The 26,184-nt window shown below is 36.3% G+C and overlaps 1 protein-coding gene across 1 annotated transcript in view; it reads right to left on the bottom strand.

The window, feature by feature from the left end:
* Nucleotides 1-25,182, bottom strand: part of LOC134527768 (actin-related protein 10) — a 57,824-nt gene extending 32,642 nt beyond the window's left edge. The window contains exons 1-5 of the mRNA XM_063360700.1: nt 24,946-25,182; nt 14,939-15,091; nt 11,133-11,241; nt 9,598-9,773; nt 8,380-8,480 (exon numbers count right to left, since the gene is read on the bottom strand). Coding sequence (XP_063216770.1) covers nt 8,380-8,480; nt 9,598-9,773; nt 11,133-11,241; nt 14,939-15,091; nt 24,946-25,031 — 625 coding nt within the window. The 5' untranslated portion in view covers nt 25,032-25,182. The remainder of the gene's footprint in view (nt 1-8,379; nt 8,481-9,597; nt 9,774-11,132; nt 11,242-14,938; nt 15,092-24,945) is intronic.
* Between the last annotated feature and the right edge of the window lie 1,002 nt (nt 25,183-26,184).

The following is a 26,184-nucleotide window of genomic DNA, read 5'->3' as shown; positions in this document are numbered from 1 at the left end:
TCAGACTGGTTACTGCAGGGGGACCATCCACTTACTCCAGGGGGGAGGGAGGGGGGGGAAGATCAAGAAGCCATCGACTGTGCTGATAGCAGCCATTCTAAAGCACAAAGAGTTGAAAGCCAAGCTGAAACCTCAGGGTATAATTTAACCTCTTCGAGACCTGGAAATTTAAAAATTTCTTCAAATCTATTCAATATATATTTTTTTGTTGGAAAAATGGTTGGAAATCATACAACTGCAAGTTATATTTTTAATTATTTATTCCTTATCTCACAATCCTATGTCTCCTGTAGGATACATTAGGCTTTCAGCCTCATCAGGCTCCTCTTTTGATTCAATTATAAAAATCATGAGTTTTGTTACATTAGACATTAACGAAATAATTTGCAGCTGTCCCTCACTAACCATTTACAACAAATGCATACATAATAATTTCTGTGTATCAAACCATATTTTACAAGTACAAATATGCATTTGGTAACAAATTTAAAATAAATATGCCAAATTCTCACAGAAAAAACTTTGTCACTACACTTGTCAGTCATAAATCATGGTAAAGTTTGAAGCAATTCCTGTTGGACAGCACACAAAGAAAGACCTTACATGTTGAACAACGTATTCTTGCTGTGTTGAACCCACAACCTGGCAGACGACATCTGTTTTTTTGTGAACTTTCTGGGAACTCTGGCAAGTGAAGCACATGTTTCTTGCGAAGTGCATCTGGTGGATGAGGAACTCGAATTCTCGATCTCTTGGAGACAGAAGGAAGAAATTGAAAGTCTGGATCATCTTCATCAGTCGAACTTTCTTTTTCAGTGAAATTGAGGAACTCTTCATACTTCATTCGGAAGCTGAGGCAGTCGAGTATGTCTTTTTTGGGAGTTCCAAGAGCAACCTGATGTCTTCGGTATTCTACCCATCCGGCACTGATTGCAAAGTCAAAGAAGTGCATGATTATTCTGACAGTCCATTTCCTGGTCTTTGCTTTGATTCTGTAAAGGCTCATCAACCTGTCCAATATGTCCACACCTCCCATGTTCTTATTGTACTCACGAACAGAAAATGGACGATCAACTTGAATTTTTCTCTGCTCTTTCTTGCTCCAGCGTTGATACTTGTCGGTTGGCAACATTCCCTCTTTGTTGGACAAAATCACAACAGCCTTGTTGTTAAACCATTTGGTGACAGAAAAATCTGACCATCACTTCTGACACACTGATCCATATCCGCTCTTCCTTCCTTCTCTAAAACTTTATCAGTCTTCAGTTTGGTGTTTTTTGGTATCCTAGATCGCTGCACAGTGCCTGTACCTGTACATTGTGTTTCAGAGTGCAGGTGGTCGAGCAGGTGCACAGAAGTAAAGAACCGGTCCATGTAAATAGAAACTCCTGCAGACAGATTCTTTACCAGTCTCATCACCTCCTTTCCTCCAAGGCACTGAAGATTATCCTCTTCAACAATTGGATCTCCTCATCCTTGATAAAAGAAGAAATCCAATGGCAGTTCATCAGGTGCAGCAGCCAAAAAAATCTTCATACCACATGGGTTTGGTTTTGATTTGATAACTTGCCTAGCAGGCATACGACCCCAAAATGGCACCATTTATTCATCAACGGAGATATTTGTAGCCTTCGGGTTCAACAAACAGCCATTCAGTACCATTTGTACTAAAGGCTTAACTTTCCAAAACTTTTCTTTCTTTTCATCATTAGGGATTTCATCATCGTCAACAAGTTTTAAATTGTTTCTGATGGTGAGATATCTGTCTCTACTCATTTTTCAGCTATGCCAGTTACTCTGGTTTTTCCTGCCCAGTACATTTGAATGCGTGGATAACCAAGATATGACATCAATACAGTTACTGCAAAGAATTTCTTCATTTCTTCTGGAGTACATTTCAATTCTTTACCAGTTTCTTTGAAAAATCGCCTGTTTGTGTCATCGCTGAGCAAAGAGAAGAGATCATCTGGTAGGTATTTTCCCACATAGTCCTGGGGTGGCAAATTTAATGCTTGGGTTTCTTCTGGTTCGTAAGTTGGTGCTGGTGGAAGAGCATCAAAATTCTCCAATTTTTTCCAGAATACTCTTTCTCTTACTGTTTCTGGATCCATGTAATTATTTTTGAATGGCTGTGTCTGCTTTTCTTCCTCATCTTCATCTTCCTCCTCTTCCTCTTCATCATGGCCAGCTTCACATTCACTTTCAGGTTCATAGTCTTTATCATTATCGAGGTCGTCGTCGTCGTCGGATAGCTCCATTTCACTGTCGTTTCCATCAAAGTCATACCCCATAAATTTATTGGAGTATGTTGATACTGAAACAAACATAATACATACATGTAGTGAAGGAAACTTAATATTTTTTTCAAAATGTAAAAGTTTTTGTTTTATTTAAGGCCAGTTAAATGGATTATTTAAGCCATGCACTAGGTAAACACATTAATTCGAACAATACTGAATAAAAGTTGCAAAACAAAAAAAGGTTTATATTTTAGTATTTTGTACAAAGAGAAATGAATTTTTTTGAGGTTAGGGTATCACCATGAATTTTTTGTACTAAATAAAACTTAATACACATTATTTCAAACAAAAAATTAGTTTTGCAATGATTTTTGAGTGTTAAATCACAATAAAATTACAGCAAATGCTATGAAAACTTCACTGATCAAACTAGCAGAAAATAAAAGCCTATGGCCTAATGTCTCCTATAGGAGACATGCAACTTTAGAAGTCCATAAAATGGTAAATAAACTGAATTTGTGAAAATGATCAAAGGCATGTAGTCAAAATAAGTTTTAAGAAAGAAATACAGCTATCTAATAAAAAATAAACTTAAAAATAATTAGTGGGAAAACTAACTTACAAACACACCGTCGTTTACTCCTGTTGGAACAGTTTTCATCCATCTTGTTTACAGCTATACATAAAGAAAAGCCACAGAGAAATTTCATATAGGCAGTACCAGCTCTTGCCAACTGATGGAAACTATAAACAAGGCTGCCAACAGCATACAGGCCATAGAATAAAATCTGAAAAATTCCTCTGTTTTATGTCACCTATAGGTGACAACAGGTCCAAAGAGGTTAAGTGTTTGGAGTTGCTTTGAAGAACAGTCTGCAAAGTTTGATGCATCATGTTCAAATACTTGGAAAGATATGGTGTAAAAAGACATCCTTTTGTACTTAAATGAACCCATTCAGAAACGTACTACTAATCCATATCAGTGGTGGCAAGAAAACCAAGTTCGCTACAGATATGTTTCTGATGCTGCTAGAGCACTATTGTGCATTCCTGCACCATCTGTTCCAAGTGAACGCCTGTTTTCCTCAGCAGGAAATATCGTAACAGCACGGAGAGAGAATTTGTCTCCTGAAAGTGTAGAACAGTTAACCTTCTTACATCAGAACCTGTAGGCTTAATCGTGAAATTATGTAGTGTTCAAAGCATTTCTAATCGGGACCCAGTTATCACCTGAAAAGTGTTTATTCGTTAGCAATTACTTAAAGCTGCATTGTGTTGTATAGTGTAAATATTATCATCCTTCAGTTATGTACCTGGTATAACATAAGGCAGGTCTCAGGTCATTTAAGTTAAATACAGTAAAACCTTTTTGTTGCGACCCCATTTATTGCGACCACCTCTCTATTACAACCAGATTTCGAGGAACCGTGAAAAAATTGCCGAAAATCCGAAGAAAATTGGACAGAAAATAAGTTTCTTGTGGTGAGTAGCGTGTTACTGCATTTCTCTTGCCAAGTGCTGTACTGCAGTAGGCAGCGCATATCTAAAAATAGATACCACTTCCTGTTGACCTAAAAATAGATACCACTTCCTGTTGACCTAAAAATAGATACCACTTCCTGTTGACCTAAAAATAGATACCACTTCCTGTTGACCTAAAAATAGATACCACTTCCTGTTGACCTAAAAATAGATACCACTTCCTGTTGACCGCTGTGCGCTTGACAACCCCCATTCCACGTCCCTTTACCGGCAGGGTGCAGATAAAGGTTTTTGTGGCAACGTGTTTATGTTTAGCTTTTTGCGAGTGTCTAGTGTGGTACGCAGTTAAGGCAAAGCTACCTGCTGGATTTCTTTTGATTTTGATTACTATCGGTTGACAATACACAGAGACAGACTGGATGCACGCCCACCTCGACTTGTTTTAACTGCCGCAGCGATGTTTATTTTAACAGCTCAAGCAATTATCTTTTCCCGTGGGCTGTTAGAAAAAGGTCGCTTCACCCAGCATAAAAAAAAAGGCTAAGCCACTTATTCCCCAAGGCCACGCAGGACACACACTGGCTGCCGTCTGTCTCCCCCGCATTTATCTTTCTTCTAACATTCCACGTCTCACCTCTCGCGCGAGCAATAACGAAGCGACCACGCATTTGGCCGCCGCCGCCGCCGCCGCCGCCGCCGCCGCCGCCGCCGCCGCCGCCGCCGCCAGCCAGCCAGCCAGCCAGCCAGGCGAGCTTCGTGTGCGCCCACTCGCGTTGCAGAACCTACAGCTGCCATATTTTTAAAGGAAATGTCCCATTATTAGGGCCACGATTATATGGTGAATCGCGAAAGCACGAAATTTTCCGCGAATTTATATGGAAAATCTGTAAAAAGAGATTTTTAAGAAAAACCGCTAAATAACGCCGAAATTACACAGTACAAGTCTCTTATATTTTAATGTGAAAAGCTTGATAGCCAAGACTTGTCCGAGTCCTGGTTGCTAAGCTGGAAGAATTTCCTGCCTTGCATTTATATGTGCTTCCTCTAATCAGCTTTAGGGCGCCGTCTGGTCAGCGTGTGTTAGTGAAGCGGGATGATAAGAGCGATGCTCAATGGTAGTTCTAGTGCGGTAAAATATCTAAGTGCAAGGCTCTGAACTGGCGTGCAGTCATCTCGTTCCCGTCAGATAACTGTGAAATTTGAGCGGTGACCGTAACATTATATGGCGGAAAAATAAAGATAAAGGTGTAATGCATTTCCCTCTGATACTTTCAAGAAATTTGTAACTGGTTTTTTACACCTAAAACTTCGAAAACATGCCTTTTAGCCATTTTATCTCCTCTAAATCCTCTTGATCAGATATCAAAAGAACCAGTTGGGCATTAACAAATTCTTAAATGCTTTTTGTCAACAGACTCCAGTCGGAAATCTAGTGTAGTTTGGAAATCGCGTAGGTTTTTCGTGGCTGTGCGCGGCACACGACTGTAGTTTCCATGCGTCATGCATCCAGAATGTTGTCCGGCAGGAAGGGCGAGTATAGTTCATTTGCGGTAAAAATGAATACTTTTACAGCCCTGAAGTTTCAGTGATTTTCCAGCGGAAATAATGTTGTGTAACTAACAAACAAATTGTATCAAAACAATTAACGGTAAATGGCTGTCGCGGGGGCCCTTAAAAATTTTTCATTTTACCAGAAATGGACTATACAAACCTGTCTTTCGTCGCACGCAGTTTGGAGAAGGGGAGGAAGGATGTTGACAGTTTCACATGCCAAAGGACGTTTAGGGAGGAGGGGGAGATAGACACGATGGTTCATATGCCTGGGAGGGATGAACCTTGAAATCTGGAAAAGGGAAGGAGAGGTAGGCCGTAAGACGCCATGCATCCGCCGCCTGTGCTGCCGCCAGCCTGTCTAGACGAGATTCCCGCGCTCCCACTTATGTTGCACAAGCGACTGCTGCCGTATTTTTAAGCAGAATGTCCAATTTTTTTTTCTCTTCTTATACGAATATTAGTACGATTATTATAAACCCACACAAAATATATGCTGCGTGTTAAATAATGACTTTTTATAACCTTTTATTGTGAGTTTTACCATTTTTTCCCCAATTATTTTTGTTTTGGTGCCAAAATATCAGATTTTTTGACGGTTCCTGAGAATGTATTCGTAAAATCACTGCTTCGCTAAATCCGGGTTTCATGACATTGGGGTTCTAGTGTATTTAACTACGGCAAGCAGAAAACGTACATGTAAACTAACCAGTAAAAATAAACTGTCTTTTGTCATATTTTCTTTAGAGGTGGCCTGTAGGGCGAGGGACTTGTCAGAAGGTTGAAGTGGGTTTAAAGCAAAGCCGTCTAAAAAAAAAATATTATCAGATGACGATTTTGACGAAATACAACAGGAAAATGTAATTTTAAAATTCTTGTTTTAAATTTTACTTTGCAAAATACAATGTTTCAGATACATTAAAAAAAATTTTTCATTACATAACAAAGTTGTGTCCAAGACTGTTGTGTTATATGGTGTACCTATATCTGGCAACAGAGCACACCAAAATGACAATGGTAATGGCCCAAATAGTGCAATGGAAAGAGAGTAAATCAATGCCCACTGCACACTGCAATCTAAGAATGAGGCACAGTATAAAAAGCAACACTTCAAGGAACAGATAGCAACCGAAACATGGCGTATTGTTTTATAAAACTTTTAAGCCAGTTTCAAAAGTGTTTATGCACCTTTGTTAAAGTGTTTATTACACTTTACCTTGCAGTATCCTGCAATTGTACGGCTGGTTTCTTAGCGAGTAGCGGTTTGGAAAGACGGGGTTGAAATAAACTGAAAATTTCAGAAAACATCTATTACGACCCCCCCACTATTACGACCCTATTCCTGGGAACCGTGAGGGGTCGTTTCAGAGAGGTTTGACTGTACATATGGTTCAAAATAAATACAATTTTTTTTTTTAGATATTCCTACCAGAATAATGACTATGTAGATAAATTTACCCAAAGAATCGAAATCGGAATTGAATTTCAACTATTGTGGTGAGAATCGAATCGGAATCGAATCGAACTGAAAATCATGGAATTGCACAACCCTAGTGTTGTTACATCAGCTAAGGTTATCCCCTAGTAGCTAGCTGCTGTGCTGGCTTTTGACTATAGGGGGAAATCTAAAGATAAAACAGCCTATGCGCCTCCCTTCCCACAGCCTTCTTCTCGCACTTCTTTTATTTTCCTTTCTACGCTTCACTTACCTCCCTTCCTTCTCGACGCGACCGTGGCCCCAGCTGGTATCTTAGCTGTGTTACATTGCTCCCTCATGCGTCAGGCCAATTCATTCCCGATTAAAACGAAAACCATTGCAGAAAAGAAAAATCACAGAGACCTTTTAAATTTGTAATTTAATTTGCTACAACTTTTATTCAATGTGTTTTTCACTAAAGTGCACCATTTTCAAGTTACGGTGTGAAATTAAGACATTTTTAGAAGGTTCAGGAGTCTTAACTTTGACTTCAATTTTCTATGTTCGGTTATTAGGAGTATTTGTAGTTACTAAGATTTTTCCCGCCATTGTCAGCTTTCGTAGTAACGAGGTTCCACTGTACAGAATTCACTTTTTTTTTTCATTCAAAGGGGCCTGTAACTTAATTCAAAGTCTCATAAAGATCTCAAGACTTGGGTACAATTTCAACATGCACTTAAGATTCTGAAACCGACAGTTAAGGTCAGATCAACAACGAGGTCACATTACGACTACAATAAGTGAGGACTTGTCAAAACTGTTCCAAGAGAAATCTATTAATTAAAAACATTAAATTTACTTTATACTGTATTATTTTACCCTTCATATTAAATTGTGTAGGTTCTTAAATCATAAATTTTGTTTTGATTTTTTTCCTTTTTCATGTAATTGTACAACTCCAGGACACAATGTTTTGAAATAGTTTTTTTCTTGTTGCTGGAGTGGATACATTTACATTGTATGTCAAATTTACCAAAACCTGAGTTTTAGTTAAGTCAAAACACTATTTGAATTGTTAATAAATTAATTATGTGACCATGAAAAACTATATGCTATTCACAGGTTTGTAAACATTCAGAAGCTTGTAGTAATCCAAACCATTCAAAGTAACATGATGAAATTTCTTTTAGAAGAAAACTATTAGTAAATCCTATCATTTAAACCAAATATCTTTTAACCCTCCACCACAATCCCTTGTTTGGTCTTGAAATTGCGAGCTTTGCAGAAAATTTGTGTTTCTTCTGAAGGGGACCCAGAAACAACTTAAATGTTTTATTCCCCTACTTGTACGTACTCATGTGTATATATTAAGTATAAAAAAATTAAATTGTTATTAGCATCCCTTAAATGATTTTTAGTTAACCAAATGTTGCAGAAACATTATTGCTTTAGGTCATATTCAACCTAAAAACAAAGTTAGGTTTACTGTTAGGTTAAAAAAAATTTTTATTTTAAGCTTCTAAAGAGCTATGGTGGAGCTTTGTAGATGCGATATAGGTAAAAAGTTAAAACTCCTTAAAAAGATCCTGAAATGTCAATTTTTTTGCAAATCTTAATTATTTTGCTCATATATCAAGCAATTTTTTTTGATTTTATATATATACACATACACACACACAGATATATAACCTTTAATGTCTTCAACGACTTCACGGGGAAGATCCTCGACGACTGCCAGGCTGGCATCGCCTCCGTTGCCTAGAGCGGCTTTCAGCAGAGACGACAGCGAGCTATAACAACCAGGTCTTTCATTGCCCCTGTTAAAGTATGTCAGCAGATCTGAAAACTTTTGAAAACAAAGTTAAATTCTCATCATCAATATGGTGTTTATGCAAGAGCAGTGGATAAGTTGCGAATGGAACAATCAAAAACTAAGTGCCAAGCTGTTATAATATGAAACTATTATGCACAAGAAAATCTGTACCACTTAAAAAAGGTAATTACTTTATGGACAACATCGAGGTCATTAGACACAATGGCCGGTGATGAGAATAAAATGGAGCATTAAAGAACTGACTGCGCAGTACTCGAGAGAAAACCCACCACCACATTGTAAAGGCGTACGCTACATTCCCGCTTATGAAACATTTAGCCCACAGAGAATCCATTTCAGATTGGATGGAGGCGAGCAATCATACCATTTGACTACTGTTCCCCCAAAACTATTAGTAACACCCTAGTACAGAAAACAGGTTTTGCAAACAGAATTGCCAGATATAATTTACATTTATATATTTTCCTAATAATAAAAGAATTTCAGTCATTTTTGTAGCTTAATACATTGTTGCTATTTCAAAAAATGTGCAAACCAAAATACAAAATGTTCAACCGTTCTTAAATCAAAACAGCATTAGCATCTAAAACAAAGTCCATAATATTCTGTTAGAACAGAGTTGATGTTTGCATTTTCTTCCAATGTATGATTTTCTTCCAATATATGATGTTTATTTCAATAAATTCCCATTTATATAATAATAATAATAATAATAATAATAATAATAATAATAATAATATATTTTACTAGCATCCAACTACTAAAAAAACTATTTTTTGCAGTAAGACTGTTTTTAATAGTGGTTATAAAACAAATTATTTAGCTATAACTGCAATCCAAATAAATATTAACCTTGCTAACTTCCCTTCCATATTCCATTTTACCCTGACATTTGCAATAATTCCCTGACCACTTTCCAATTCCTTGACTATTCCCAGTTTTCCCCTAACCACTTTCCCAATAACATTTCTAGGTTTCCCTTATCACTTTTAAAATCCCTGACAACTGCAAGATGTCCCTGATCACTTTCAAATGACTTCCGGACGTGCAGAGACCATGTACACGGGCATCACCTCTGGACGGCGTGGCCGGCCAGGGGCTCCGCCTGCCAGGCGTGCAGCACGGGGTAGCCCTGGTACACAGGGATGAGCACACTCTCCTTGTGGCCCACGTCCAGCACCAGCGCCGTGTCCAGCCCCAGGCAGCACAGCGACACCAGGTGCGACGGCGCGAACATCACCGAAAACACCTGTCCACACACACAACGACGTCAACACCACCTCTGACCGTGCGTGCATAATGCAAAATATTCTTGAACACAAGCAGCATTAGGCATGTCTCTCAGCCTATTGCATCTTACAGTCACTGACTTCACCTGATTCTCGGATGCAGGTATCGAGTATTTTAATATTTGAGATGAGGTGCAGCTTACTTTTCCACCAAGTATAAACACAGCAAGGTAAGATGTAATTTAGAATAAGAGAAAATAAAGCCATAATTTGATGGGTTTAATTTTTGACCATTTCATTGAAAAGAAAATTTTCAATTTTATTTTTATACTTTCTTTTCAATGTGTTTTGCACATGACACTAATATAGTGCATAAATTTATAATATTAATTTATTTTTGCATATATAACATTATATGTATACAAAAAAGACTCCATTTTAATCTAGCAATGTACTTTACTTTTTTAGCAGTGGACGTGTGGGAGGATAGAAATTATATTATATGGTTTTAATTTATTTCTGGACCCAACATAGTTTTGAATGATAATTTTACCTTTTATCATTTATTATTAATGTGCCTTCTATTAATAATAATAAAAAATTGAAAATGCAACATTTTCCTTATATGCCCACTGCCCAATTTCCTTATACATTTCTATGAGATGTATAAGATATTGACTGCTTTTATTTAGTTTACTGTTTAGATTTTTTTTAAAATACAACATTTCATATTTATACTTTACCAGAATACTTAGAAAAAGCCATACACTAGAATCTAAATACATTTTTTGTACATAGTCAATATCAATTGAATATTTTAATAAATAATTAAACTTAAAGTATTTAATTAAATTTTACATTGCAAAAGAAAACAAATTAAGTAAACAGCAGGTGTACTTCATTGTATTATGTGTTTTTCCTTGCAATTCGGTGTTATGCAGTGTACTGAATTACATTTTGGGGTTATTTATATTTTTATACTATTCACCAAATCATCTCACCTCGAGTCAACTGTCACATCAAGATGCTGATAATCACACACGCACCACAGTGGAAACGACGCTTTTGTTATTTCATTAAGACACAGAGAATTTTACATGTCTAATAACATAGCAACACCCTCCCTTACTTAAGGATGAAACAACCAAATAAATGCAAAATCAACCAGAACAGACACTGCACAAAATCTGCTAACGAGCACCGAGGCATTAGTAAGCTACTTTAAAAGAACTTTTCCAACACTATCACCATTCATCTTCCATTTGTAGGTAATTTTTTTTTCTTTTAGAGTAACTACAGATCAAAAGATTGATGTGACTTGGAATTGGTGGTGACTTATTTTCTAGCAAATAGGCAAACATTTCCCTTAAGCATCGTACCTCAAAATGCCTGAACAGGACCTTGGCGAGCGTTTCACGGAACGAGGTGGGGCAGAGCAGCGACTCTACCACAATGAATTTCCGATCCTTTGGGCTGACCAGGAGATGCCTGCAACCACACATGAAGACTAAGTGATCTTCTCGAATGCACTGGATTTGAATGGCAAAAATGTAGCAATTTAGGTAGCGTTCCTAAACAAGGATTGCCTTATTTAAAAAAAAAACTACACTTCAGTAAGAAGAGGACAATGTTGCATAATGTGGAACACTTTAAAAATTACTTTACAATTAAATTATTTCATAGCAATGTAAAAACAGTACATATAGTCAAGAACACTTAGCTATTTCTACTAGCATTTTTTTTATCAAATGTCAGTATAGTTACAATTCTATGGATTTATTTTGCAGCGTCCTGGTGCCTTAATCCCAAGAGGCTACAAACCAAAGCGGAAAACTTACAAAAGAAAAAATTTTAAAATGCAACTAAAGACAAGAGGCAGGGACCCTTATCAAATTAAAAGGGAGTCAGAGAGGCAAGTGGGTTTTGGCAAATATAAAACAAATCAATAAAGAGGTAGGTGTGTAACTAACAGTAAACTGTTTACACAAAGCATGCATATTTATTCCATAAAACTAACACAAATAGCTAGGGAAATGGCTAAATAGAAAAACATTAAGCACTATAATGACATAATATGCATTCTTAATGATAAGAAACCATTTGTGTACGAACATAAACAAGTTAAATTTACAAGCATGCTCGAGCCAAGTACAGCACTACAAAAATATAGTTGCCACAGCTAAACGCGTACACAAGATTAACGATTCAAATGCTCAAAGAAAGTTAGAAGTATAAGCCATTACTATTTACAACAACAATGCACATTCAAATGATGCAGGTACAAGGGTATGCATTAATTAACATTAAAAAATTATTAATGTCTAAAAACATATCATCAAATTATCTCTCATTATGAATGCTAGAAAGGAATTGTCATGTGCACAAAATTCCACGTAATAACTGTGTATCCACTCTTAGACCCACAAAAATATATTTAGAAGAGTACATAACAAGCTATTACAGTTACGGCAGTGAAAAAATTACATTCATATCACACAAGAAATGGGACCACAAAACAATTAAAATTATACAGGCACAATTTTTACATGTGACGTGGATCAACGATTAAGTGGTAGACCCCACAAAACATTTGGCCCAACATACAAAGAGTTTACAATTTTAAAATAATAAATAATTACAAAAAATAATACTACTAGGTATGATTATGTGACCTCGCAGGCCTAAGGAAAGCAGAGCAAAAGCAACCACTAAAAAACAGTACACAAAACATCACAGTGTCCCAATAACATATGTGTCAAATAGGAATAGCCTGCGGGATATCTTAGAGCAAAAGAAATTAAAGCTATGGCCGAAGCCAAGTCCAAAACTGACAAAACAAAGGGGGATGATACAGAAAAGGCCTATTAAAAGGGAGCATAAGTCACGAGGAAACAAACTCTAACCATCCATATAAAAATTACCAAACGGGATGCGTACATCCTCAGCATGAGCCTTACATCTATTCGTCACACCCAGTAAAAAAAAAATTATAACAAGCAGAAAAATAACAGTAAGGTGCAAAGAGCTTACAAACAATTTAAATTTTGAAGGCGGCATCCGAAAAGAAAACCAAATAGGGTTTAGTTATTTATACAGGTATTAAAGACTACATTAGCATTTACAATCACCATGCACCATAATGGCTCACAGATGAACGGTAATTACTCAATATCTGAGCATGCCGAGATGTCGCTACTGCTGAAGTAGGACCAGTAGGATAAGTGTCACAAAATCATACCACAACTGAAACCGAGAGGCCTAGCGCCTAGCACTATATGCCTTTAAGGGCAGCACCACTGCACAAGCACCGAGGCAGAAGTAGGGAAGGGAGAAAACAAGTGTCATCAATGAAAAGTAGAGAGAAAGGAAGGGAGGGGAAGGAGGTTGACACATGCCCGACGGCTTCAGAAATGATGGGTTCGATGCAATTTTTCTTACTTTACAGGTAGTTGTTTTTAGAAGTTGTCTGGAACTGTTTGGTGGCTAATATATTAACTGGTAAATGTTCTGTATCATGTATCAAAGTTTATCCTATGATCCGGATGGCATGATCCTGTATAAATTAATCCTGTGGTACATGATGTTTGCAGTTTTAATTTAGTACATAAAAATATCCTGAACATAACAAAAATTTGTGATATAACAATGAATTATGATCATAAAATATATACAAAATAAATATTCCCACAACATCTGACATAATTTGTTTGTAATGTGATATTCAATATTACATGTTTTTTATTCCTCAGTAGCAAGTTATTCTTTCTTATCAGTTACTTGTCCTTTCATAAAACTAGCACACAAAGAAACTTGTGCCAGGCTAGTGGAGTATTTATTCAATACACCAATTCTCCTAGGCATGCTATTCACAGACTATAAAAAAAAGTTTCCATAAATCAAAGATGGATGCAGCAATACATGTGCATCATGCAGAGCCATGGAAGCAGTGTTAGTCACAAAATGTTGCAGTTACATGCATAGGAAACAAACAGCATAAGAAAACGATATTGATGGCATCATTAAAACCTGTCATGACAGACACGTGGAGCTTCCCTTCATGTACGTTACAACAGTCAAAGAGGAAAAGTTATCTCAACACTGCTCAAGATAAGATCGCACAAATTAGGCACAAACAAGTTATGGCTGGTTTGTTTTTAAATTTTTCCTATGTCCGTTCTTCCAGGCATCACTCGCGATACCTACAGGCGGAAAGAGAGTAATGGTACATGAAAGAAACCAGATGAAGACTGGAGAGTGATGCAGCAGTGAGGGCATCCCCCATGGGTTAAAGTATGATAGATGTGACAGTTGAGCGGGTGGGAGATAAGAAGGAACGGACATCTTCCCGATATGTAACAAGGTGGTTAAAAATATAAAACGTTCAAGCGAAGAAGTGAGCCCGGAGCGATGACATCTTTTTATTTTTACAGCTTCAGAATACAACAAACAATATTTAAACTAAATTCAAGCAAAGATAACCTGACAACTGGATAATCCTGACCTGGAAAATTGAGTTTACTGTACAAACATTTCTGACAATTGATGAATTTAAACAAGAATGATTGTGTTTGGTTAGTTATACAGTATGGTTGATAGTTCATTTAATACATTTTCTCTAATAATCCAAAATAACTTATTGAAAATGGGAATAGGTTCTTTCAGATATTCATAGTTCTAAAGTAAATGAGTCCCAATAAAAAATTTAAAACTTATGTAAATGTTTCTTCCTGACCTTTCAAGTACAAAGTGTCAAGAAATACCTGGACCATTTTATGTTTTCTAATAACCTTCAATGCCCTGTTTTCTTTTTAATAATAGAGAATAAAATTTAACAAAGTACAAGATAAATATACATAGTATTCACAGCTAAAACCTTTCAAGAGATAATTTACACATTATTTAAGCAGACAGTCTCAAACTATTTATATTTGGTGGGTGACTAAAATGTTAAGTTAGGTGTCAAAACACAAATTAGCAAAGGCTGAAAATAAAAATTTTGTGATTTCAGCATTGTTTGTTTTGTTACTTTATAATGACTTTATTGACTTAAATGACCCGTAACCACCCTGAGTATATTCCCCAAGGTTTCCAGGATTTTCCAAGCACTTTGAAATTCCTCAACTTTTACAAGTTTTATGTGTTTCCCAGACCTGCAGTACAAAGACTGAACATGGAGTTCACTCACTTGAAGCACAGGTGGTGCACAAAGTCCACGAGGAACTCATACAGGTCACTGGGACGAGCTGAGGCGTCGAGTCTCCGGCACTGCTTTGTCTCCGGGTCCACGACCTGCGTGGGAAGTATGGCCCGGGGCGAAGTCTCTGCCGAGAAGCCGACCCTCAAACACAAGGAAACAAAGCTTTAATAAAAATCCTTCCTTGATGATTATTACCAGAGCATTGTGGCATTGTAAAAATTTTGTAACCAAAAAATTTTATTCTTGAGTAAAATGTTTACAAAATGCTACCATAGCGCTGCACACTTTATGAAGATTATAGGTATACTTGTCAATAGTTTTCAAACTCTGTAGTTAATGAATATTTAAGTGTTTGGAAGATTAAGGTTTATGTTTAAAAAAGGTTTTGTTTCACTATTAATTATGCATTTTAAAAATATTTCTAAGTGTATAGAAATTGTATTTTTGTAATATAATTTATATTTATTTAATTAATGTATTTAATTGGTTCTGTTGTTTTGTAATTTCTCAAAACTGTTTTACTGTTAAGAGATTTTGAGTTACAGTGATCATGGCTTTTTTTATGATTTTACACATTTGTAACAGTTGAGAGAAAAAATATTTTACAGAATATTTCAATGATTCCTGGTAACAGAGGTAATTTTGAACATTGTTATTACTGCGAGTACAGTAAATTATATAAGTGTTTTTGTAAATTTTTATGTAATTTTTATTGGCATGGATTTGGTTAAATTGTCATGAAAGTTCTTCAGCACTGCCTGCTCTTTTGCATTTCAAAGGCATTCTGAGGTTAAGTAGTACGGTTTTAAAGTGTAGATATTTGGTAAATAGTTTCAATTCTAAAGTTAGTTAATACATTAAATTTCCAAATTAAGGTTTGCGCTCATTAAAGTAATGAACACAAAGTGTAATCTTAGTTAGGTTAGGTCAGATGAGTTACAGTAAATTATGCTGAAATTGAAAATTGTGTTTTTTTTTTCCCACTGGATTTTACAAAACTTGTTAGGTGAGCAAGATTAAAACAGCAAAAACCAGTGTTTTAGTAAGTTAAAAACAAGGAAATATTGATGGAAAATTATTTAATTTGCTATAATTTGTTTGTTGCAGCAATAATATTTGTTTTCAAATCAATTTCTCTCTCTACTAATAGCTTTCACAGCACCATTTTTCCAGACTTCATTGCCACTCGCACTACTCAGTATTTCAGAATGCCGTTTAAATTTTATGAGCCTTTACAGGGAATATTAAGGTACATTCCTTGTACTCGAAAACATTTTTAGTAAATGTTCAATATCATGTTCAAGTTTATTCCTTGATCATGATGGCATGATCCAGTATACATTGATCCTGTGGTACATAATGCTTGCTGTTTCAATTTAGTAAGTCGAAAGATGCTGGACATAACAAAAAAATATTACAATAAATACAATGTTAGGAAGTAAAAAAAATTCATTTTCAGATTTTTATTTGATCTGAAAATACAATCATAATTCATTGTTACATCACAATTTTTGTTGCATCCAGGATCTTTCAATGTACTAAATTAAAACAGCAAGCATCATGTACCAAAGTATCAATCTATTCAGGATCATGCCATCAGGATCAAGGGATAGACTTGAAAATGTGATACAAAATTTTTACCACTTTGTTTTTCAGATTATTTTTTTAAAGATACACTTATCCAGATTTTCCCTGCTGTATAATGTGAGGATACTGTAATGGTGTATTTTCCGATTTCTTAAGTATTTTATTACATGATAACATTTTTATGTAAATGATTGGCTAGGCTGGGTTCTCACACTCAAACTGCAGACAATTTCCTTGAATTTTTTTTTCCATTTGAATTAAATAGTTTTCCCTGTCTCAAATAACAATCTTGCAACGTTCAAAACAGTCAATACTGTAATGCGCCAGGAAAGGTGGCACTTCTCTCAGCGGGGGTGAGGGGTCATGCTGGAGAGAGGGGAAGTGACTCCCCGCGTATACCTGCGTCTGTAGCCTGCAACCTACAAACATTGTTCCCTCACAGCAGTTGAACAGTGGTAGTCGGTTACGATGGATGCTAGAGAACGTCCGGTACGATTTAAAAAAGTCATTCATAGTGGTGAAAGAGAAATAGTGAAACGTGTTATGGAATGCTGTGAATGCGAAGTGAAAAATAAGTGTTTAAAAGTGCCAGTCCACAAAGCTACGGAGAGAGTAGCACACTACACTGGCGTAAGCTGTAGGTCTGCCCTAAGGATAAGAAAACAAAACAAAGAATGTCCACACGAACCTCAAACAACTCCTGGTAAAAAAAGGTATGTAATGTAAGGGATCGTTATAATAAATAATGGTGTTTGGGGGAAGCGTTTTTCTCAAGGATCAAAATGGTGATATAGTTGTATAGGGTGCCTAGCTATTTATATTGTAAACACCAAATATAATTAAATATTAAATATGAAGTTTGTTTCAGTGAAGATGTGAAAAATAAATAAACTATATTTTAATTAATCCAAAAATCCTCTCCACATATTTGACTGGGGGTTTTCGGCATAGAAAGGCCGCCTACTTAAGCCCAATATATACGTTCATTAAACACAAAGAACCGATGGAAAATCAGGTGTATGTTCGTATGTGTCCGAATTGTAGTTTGTGCTGAAATTGATTCGTGTAAACTGTCCAGTTTCTATTAAGTATGTTTGTTTTATTAAGGGGGTAGTTTCCTAGATTTAATAATTTTATAATTATTACTCAGTAATTAATATTTATGGCTTAATCTTGAAATTTGGTGGTAATCATGACACAGTAAAGTACTTATCAGACCTTTTGAAGTTGAAATGAGTTTCCTGTCATCCATATTATTTGTTGAGGGACTGAAATTATTGACTTATTAGAATATACCTAAGGTAAGTGTACCGGAAGTAGTCATCGCACCAGTAGTTGTCACTTATAAAATAAAAATTTATAACAAGTGCAAGAATGTAAAATCTCGCGTGTCGAACATATTAAAGTTCAGAGCAAGAGTCATTTATTTTTTTCTACATGAAGATTTCTGAACGCACACGATTGCAGATAGGGGATTACCATATCTAAGAAGTCGTGTAGGATACTCTAAGAAGGGAGATATACTGCTGCTGGTTTTTGTTAAGAAGGTAAGAAATTAGTTTTTTTAATAAATTGTGTGCCTGTTCCTTTCAGTGCAATGTTTGTGTTTGTTTGCATCTGCGAAGTGTTTAGCATGATTTCTAGTACATTAAGTATTAAGATTATATTCAACGATACAAAGAAAGGGGGGTGACGAGCACTGGATCACTTAATACTCATAAATCACCAGTTATCGTCATACCTGACGAACACTGGTACATGTCAGTTATTTTTAAAATTGAAAATCAGCAAATGCTAAAATGTATATAACATTATGTTAAGTTTACTGTGCTTGTAAAACTTCCAACCAGTCATCAGGACCAGTAGTCGTCACAGGTGACGACTACTGGTACAGAACAATGACGAATACTAGAACATTAAATTTGACACATATTATTGTTATAAAGCATTCAATTATCATAATTATGACTGCTTCAAAACTTACCCTCGTGAGTCAATTTTGTCTCCCCGATGTTATATAATATAATATAATTTAAATATGGTATTTAAGCCTAAGCATTTTTTTTGGTTCATATGAAATCTGTAAATTAACACTAAAAAATTGGTGTTGCAAAGCCATGTTACGAGTAGGCATATTGAAATATGAAGTCATGGTGTTCCAAGGAACACTCTTTCCAACAAAGTAAAAGAGAAGACACCTATTGGACGAAAAATGGGACCAGAGTCTTGACTTAAGAAGGAGGAAGAGAGCATGCTAGTTGATTGAGCCCTTTCTCTCTGTAAAGCAGGATTCCCAATTACCATGGAGGATTTGCAGAATAGTGTGCAGCAGTTCAACAAAAGAGTTGAAGAGGCCTTTTCCTTTTAAAGATGGGCGACCAGGTAGGAAATTGTGCGTGTCTTTTCTTAAAAGGAACCCAGCCTTAACACTGAGAACTGCCCAGAACTTGACTTCTAGTCGGGCTGCTGTCTCGCAGAAACAGATTTCAGCATGGTTTGAGGAAGTGTTTAAATATTTGGAGGAAAACAAACTGAAAGATGTTCTCTCTGATCCAAGAAGAGTTTTTAATGGAGACGAGTCAGCATTTTTCCTCAACCCTAAGGGCAACAAAGTACTGGCCAAAAAAGGAGACAGAAACATTTTTCAACAAGTCAATTTTGATGAAAAGGAATGTGTTACAGTATTATTGACTGGGAATGCAGCTGGTGAACTTTGCCCACCACTGCTGTGCTTGAAATATGAAAGACTGCCACAAGATATTGTGGCAGGAATACCTTCTGAGTGGGGAGTGGGCAAGTCACCAAATGGTTGGATGACTGGTGAAGTTTTTTACGAATTTTTGACGAACATATTTTACCCATGGTTGGTGAAGAAGGAGATAACTTTACCAGCAATACTGTTCATCGATGGCCATTCATCACACCTCACACTGAACAGCAGCACATTTTGCAACGAACATGGGATAGTTTTAGTTGCATTATTACCTAATTCCACCCACATACTGCAACCAATGGATGTAGGAGTTTTCAAGCCACTTAAAAGTGGATGGAAAAAGGCAGTTCATGAGTGGCGACTGCAGCATGTGGCGAACAAGACCCCACACTAAAGAAGAAAGACTTTGCCAAACTGCTGGAAACTGCGATTGAGAAAGCTGCAACTCCAGAAATTTTACAGCACTCATTTAAGAAGAGTGGAATTTTCCCATGTAATCATTCAGAAGTGGATGAAGACAAGTTCATTTCTAGACCCTCCAGTATCCCATGCACACCAACAGTTCTCTTATCTACACCCAAGACTCCACAGAGTAATGTTTGTAGTTCTGAGATTGTTGAGCATTTGGAAAAATTTCTTGGGAAAGGGAATTGCAGCTTTTCAAGGAATCTGGAAATGTATGGCAGGGAGATGTAAAGGACATGACAATGTTTGAATATTGGAGACATGTGAAATCTTGTGATAAGGTCGAAATCAGCTCTACTGCCCAATATGAGGAACCACACACCCTACAAATTCAAGAAATAATCCCTGAAAGATCATCTACTCCTCCAACTTTTGTTGAAGTGGGCACAGTCATTGAGGGCAATGTTTCATCATTTGATCCTGATCCCATTCCATCAACATCGAAAGGTCTTTCTGCTGTGCCCAGAGAAAAGTCTATTCCCTCTCCTTTCAAGCGAGCATTGTTTTGGCCTTCTCAGAAGCCCAAGTTAAAAAAATGTGCACCGAAAGAGAAAATTCCCTCTGTTGCTAGTTCGAGTGCCTGGCAGGATTATTTTTCCAAGAAAGAGAAGACCAAAATGGACTTGCAGAAGCAAAAAGAAGAACGAGCAGCAGAAAGATTGAGGAAGAGGCTGGAGAAAGAAAAACAGAAAGCCAAAAGGAAAAAGGTGGATGAAAATTCTTCAGTTTCATCAACGTCATCGGAGGAAGAATTTGTTACTGTGGAATCTTCAGATGAATGGGTTGAGCAGTATGAAGAAGATAGTGTGGAGTTTGAAGAGGTGACTGATGAAAATTTGCGACCTGGATTGTTTGTACTTGTGACATTTATGGGTGGAAAAAGGGGTGCTACGAAATACAGATTTGTCTGCATTGTCCAAGACACTGAAAGGGAAGAAGTTAAAGTAATGGGCATGCGAGCTCAGGATGATGGTAAAAAGGTGTTTGTGGCGAAAGAAAACAATGTTTCTTATGTAAATAGGTCACAAATAAATGGCATTCTACCACCTCCATTTATGAGCCAGCAAGGTGCCAGGGTCAACTACAATTTTAATGGACATGTTGATGTTAATGAAAATTAAAGTTCAGAAAACTTATAGTTACTTATTGTAGAAGAGTAACTATGTTGAATTAATTTCCATGCATAATTGTATTTTTTTAAGCATATAATATAATTGTTTAAATGTTATTTACTACTCATTGTGGATTTTTTAATAAATATAAGCACTAACTTGCGGGTGAGCGGGAAAAAGGGGATATGTCAAAATGTCATTGTAAATGACTTATATCCCCTTTTTCACGCACGAAAACTGTCAGTTTGTGATGTAACTCCAAAAGTTCAGTGCCATAGAATAACACACAAGGGTGCTAGACTTAAATCATTTAGACCATTTTGTAGAGCTTGTTCTCCTTTATTCCATACCATAAAAAAAAACATTTTTGCCAACATTTGACTTATCCTCGCGCACCCGCGAATTATCAGTTATCATGAACTTATTTATCGTAAAAAAGTTTGATGTGTTTAATGTTTCTCTCACCAATTTTGTAGTGTTTCACATGTGTTATGTATTAGTTTTATTAATATTGGCATGCTTATATTTGACAATGACCTATGCAAGAGTTGCCACAATGTATCTTTGTTGCGGCTTTATTTATTGTGACTGTATCAATACATAGGTAAGTTGACTGTTTTAAAGTTTGAATTAATTGTTTACATATTTTATAATAATATAATATAAAAAAATTCGTAAAATTAACTTCAAAAGTTTGAATAATCATTTGAAATAAAATTTAGAACTAAAATGGTTTGTAATTATAATTACGAATCCATGATTGCTATCCATAAGTGCTGATACCACGAATGACGACTACTGGCACAAAGATATGACGAGCACTGGGAAAGACAAAAATTGGCATGCCGACTACTGGCACAAAAAAACACTTTTTTTAAATTAGAGATCTATAATAATTGGTTTTTATCTAAAAGTGTTTAATATTAATGTTTAAGAAAGTTTGAGGTTAAAGTCAAACACATAACTAGCTGTATTACATCAACAAGTTTAGGTAGGCAAATTTTTTTTGTAAAATATTTCTTAGCATGACGACTACCGGTGCACTTACCTTAATTAAGATCATGCACGTCATAAAATGGTTTTAATATTAACAAAATAGTACTTAAAATTACTGTTAAAATGTGATGTATGTCATACTTAACCTAGTTTGAAAATATCGGATATAAAATTATAGTAATGGAGAAATCTCAACAAATTCATGAAAGTAAGGAAAACTACCCCCTTAAAGCTAACTTGTTGATTCTAATTTAAATTAACATGTTTTTGCAGGCCAAGAAAGACTGTAAAAATTGACGTTGACACTTTTGATAGAAGAGTTATTCGAGATGCAATTCACGAATTCTATATTGTGAAAAAGGTTGTGCAAACAGTCAACAATCTATTACCAATTCTTAAAGAAAAGATTGGCTGGATTTGGAGCAAATCGTCATTGCGCAAACTTCTGAAGGAAATGGGTTTCGTGGAGGAAAACCCAAGACAAAAGTGTAGTACTCCTTGAACGAGCTGATATCGCTCGTTGGCGGTCAAAATACCTTACTGAAATGAAGCAAATCAGAAAAGATGGAAAATAAATATTTTTTACTCGATGAAACTTGGGTTGACACAAATTTAACATTCAAGAAATGTTGGCAGAAAATGACAATATAAACGGTGTTATGAGTACAGGAAACGCAGCTCACAGACTAATAGTTTTGAATATTGTTCGAGAAATGGTTTCCTTCCAGGAGCATGTGTATTTTACAAAGCTAGTGCTACAGTGGGGGATTACCACGGACAAATGAACTCTGTAAATTTCGAAAAATGGCTTTCAGAAAAGGTACTGCCATATCTACCACCTGCATCGATCGTAGTTATGGACAACGCACCATACCACTCCAAACAAGTGGACAAGCCACCATCAAAATACGATGTTAAAGGAGAAATAGTGGGATGGCTTAATAGAAATGGGGTCGAATGTATTGTGACTATGAGTAAAACAGAGCTACCACATCTGCTGGACAGACATCGACCGTAAACAAAAAGGTTTAGTGTTGATCACCTATTAGCAACTCATGGTCATCGGGCTATCAGATTACCACCCTACATGTGTGAATTGAATGCTATAGAGCTCGCTGGCAAAACTTAAACGTCTAGTGCGAGAAAATAACACCACCAGTGAATTGTCTCTCGAATCATTGCAAATTCAAACCACACAAGCTATGAATTCTATTACCTGCAGTGACTGGGAGGGCTACTGCCCACACGTACAGAACACGGAAGAGAATTATTGCAAGAAAGAGTACTTAATGGAAGATATTCAAGACGAATTTGTCATCACCATTGGGAACGACAGTGAAGATAGTGCTACTGGTGAGGGTAATGAAAACAGTGCTGAAAACAGTGATGGTTACTGTTTTACATCCTGTGAAAGTAACAACAGTGTTTTGACAAGTCCATTGTCAGTTTCCTGACATGTGCAACACATTTTGTACGTTTGAAAAAAACATTATATTTCAAATATATCTCTATCAGCGTAGCTTGGTATTTCACTCATACATTTCTGAATCGTATTTAATTTGTTGGTATTGTTTATTTATAGCAATTGTATTGCTACACTTTCAGCATTATTATCATTATTATTTTACCATTCATGTTATCACATTTTTAATTGCACTACCATATTTGCGCTAACAATTAAATTGTTTTTTAAGATTTTTTATATAGTGTTGACAAAATGTTAATGCATTGTAAGATATGTGTTATTAGGATATTTGATTGTTAACAGTATATATATATATATATATATATATATATATATATATATATATATATATATATATATATATATATATATATATATATATATATATATACACACACACACACACACACACATACACATATATATACATATATACACACATATACATATATACATATACATATATATATACATATATACATATACATATATACATATACATATACATACATATATATATGTACATATACATATATATATATGATTTGAAGCATAAGAGACAGTAATGCCTAGGACACTTTGTATTGCATAGCTATACAAAGACTGCAGGGACATTTCAGCTGCGCAGTAATGCAGTACCGTGATGAAATTTTTGTTTAAATTTCAATGTGACATGAATGTTTCGTATTTTAAATTATGTTTAATATTCCATGTGTTTTTTTTTTACTGAAACAAATTAGTACCTTGTCTTAAATCTTGAAAGCTGTTGTAAAGTCAATGATTATGGTCACATGGTACAGGTGTATATCAACATTTACTGTGACACATTTATGAATATATTCATGTAACGGAATATATGACCACGCCGTTACTACTATCGTCCTCGCTACAGATGATAGTACCCTCTGATCCGAGGACTAGAGTGACCGAGTGCCACTATTCCTGGCGTGGACAAATGTTTTCATGTAAGAGAATAGACGGCCACGCCGTTACTGCTGTCGCCCATCACTGCAGGTGGTCGTGCCCTCCCATTAGCCCGAGGACTAGGGAGCTCGAGTGCCACCATTCCTGGCGCGGACAGTAGGTTAAGTTCATGACATTTAATAATAGTGCAAAAACCATTTGAACGGTTTGTTAGGTTAGTTCCGTGACATTCAAAAATACTAAAAAAACATTTTTATTGGTTCCTTGGATTAGGTAAGTAACAGTAAAAATACTAAAAAACAAATAGAACATTTTTTTTGGGTTAGCGACACTTAAAAAACTGCAAAACCATTTGTAAGGTTGATTATTTTGGGGTAAGTAAAACATTGCTACCCTAGGAAATTATTGATTTCCCCACCCTCCTAAAATTGCTGCTGTTACAAATATATTTAAAGCCTTTTCAGAATTTATATATATATTTTTTTATTTTATGCATTTCACCCCACATTAATTTAATATCACATACATGGTACCCCAGCACCACAGTAATAATTATTTTCCTACTATCTCTCCGGCATATCTAAAATCCATTACTTCGTTAAAACTAAAATTACTTTTCTTTGCTGACATTCATAACGTCATATCGTTCCCCTCTTAAAGACGTCATAAACAAACATCGCATACTGTATGATATTGAATAGTACAAAAGACCCCATTTAACAAAAACACTTACTTTGTATACGCAGTTCCTATGTCAATTACTATTGGTTGTTTATCGCTTGACAAACCAAGAGAATCGTATTTATCATACAATGGCATCGTTTAGAACGTCAGAAACACAGCCCTTGTTAATAAATTGCAAACAACGATGTATGCGAAGTTTATTGCAATAATAGACCTACTAATTTGGTCTAAAAAATTATTAAACCAAAACCAGTCTACCTTGAAAAAAAAAAACAACAGAAAGAACATATCAATAAAAAAAAATCCCTAATATGACGAAGTTAGCGCTATATGGCAGCAAATGGAACTAAAACCAATAGTGAAGTATATGTTTAATAAATGACTACAAACAAAAGTAAAACTCTCATATACTAATTTATCTTTATTAGGATTCAAAATTTTTCATTTAGATTATAATATTAGTTTACAAATTTAATTCTTGCAGGGCAGAATATAGTATATATTGATGAAACTGACGCCGACCACCAATGCTCCTATATGTTGCATTGACCGCTATGCCTCATCAACATCTCGCAAAGGCGTGTGCACCGATCGCGCTCTTGCGTGCAGAAAAGTGTAGTTCATGTGACGAGGTGAACGCCAGGCAACGAGTGCTACGTCGGCGGAAGGATCCGGCCGGGTGTTGCATATCCCTCCGCCGCACTACAACAAATTAATTTATGTATATTTTGCCACAGGTTTTTATTAAACATTATTTTTCGTCAATTAATATTTCAGTCCTTTCAAAATTGTCGCGGCCTCGTCTCTGGTGAAGCTGTGGAGACGGGGTGGACGTCGCTCGGTCGTTCAGTTGTGTTGTTTGCCCGGCGCCAGCTCTTGGGTAGAGCAGCCTCACACTCTGAGGCGGGAGTGGACCGTTCGGCCCAGTGCAGCTGACCGAGGACGTGCTGACAAGGAGTAGCTAGCAGGAAGATTGGGTGTAGAAGAGAGGATGCCCGCGGTCTCACGAAGAGTCGCTAGCGGAAAGGATGGAAGTTGGAGAGAGGGATGCTAGCGGAAAGGATGGAAGTTGGAGAGAGGGATGCCCGCGGTCTCACTAAGAGTCGCTAGCAGAGGATTGCCCACGGTCTCACGAAGAGTCGCTAGCGGATGGGTGGGCAGAGAGAGGTAGAATGAGAGAGAGAGAGAGAAGGATGCCCGCGGTCTCTCTAAGAGTCGCTAGCAGAGGATTGCCCGCGGTCTCACAAGGAGTCGCTAGCGGATAGGTGCAAGAGAATGAGAGAAAGAG

Source organism: Bacillus rossius, chromosome 1 (genome assembly GCF_032445375.1).
Source record: "Bacillus rossius redtenbacheri isolate Brsri chromosome 1, Brsri_v3, whole genome shotgun sequence".
Taxonomy (NCBI): domain Eukaryota; kingdom Metazoa; phylum Arthropoda; class Insecta; order Phasmatodea; family Bacillidae; genus Bacillus; species Bacillus rossius.
Note: the sequence above shows the minus strand (reverse complement) of the source record. Positions and strands in the feature narration are given on the sequence as shown.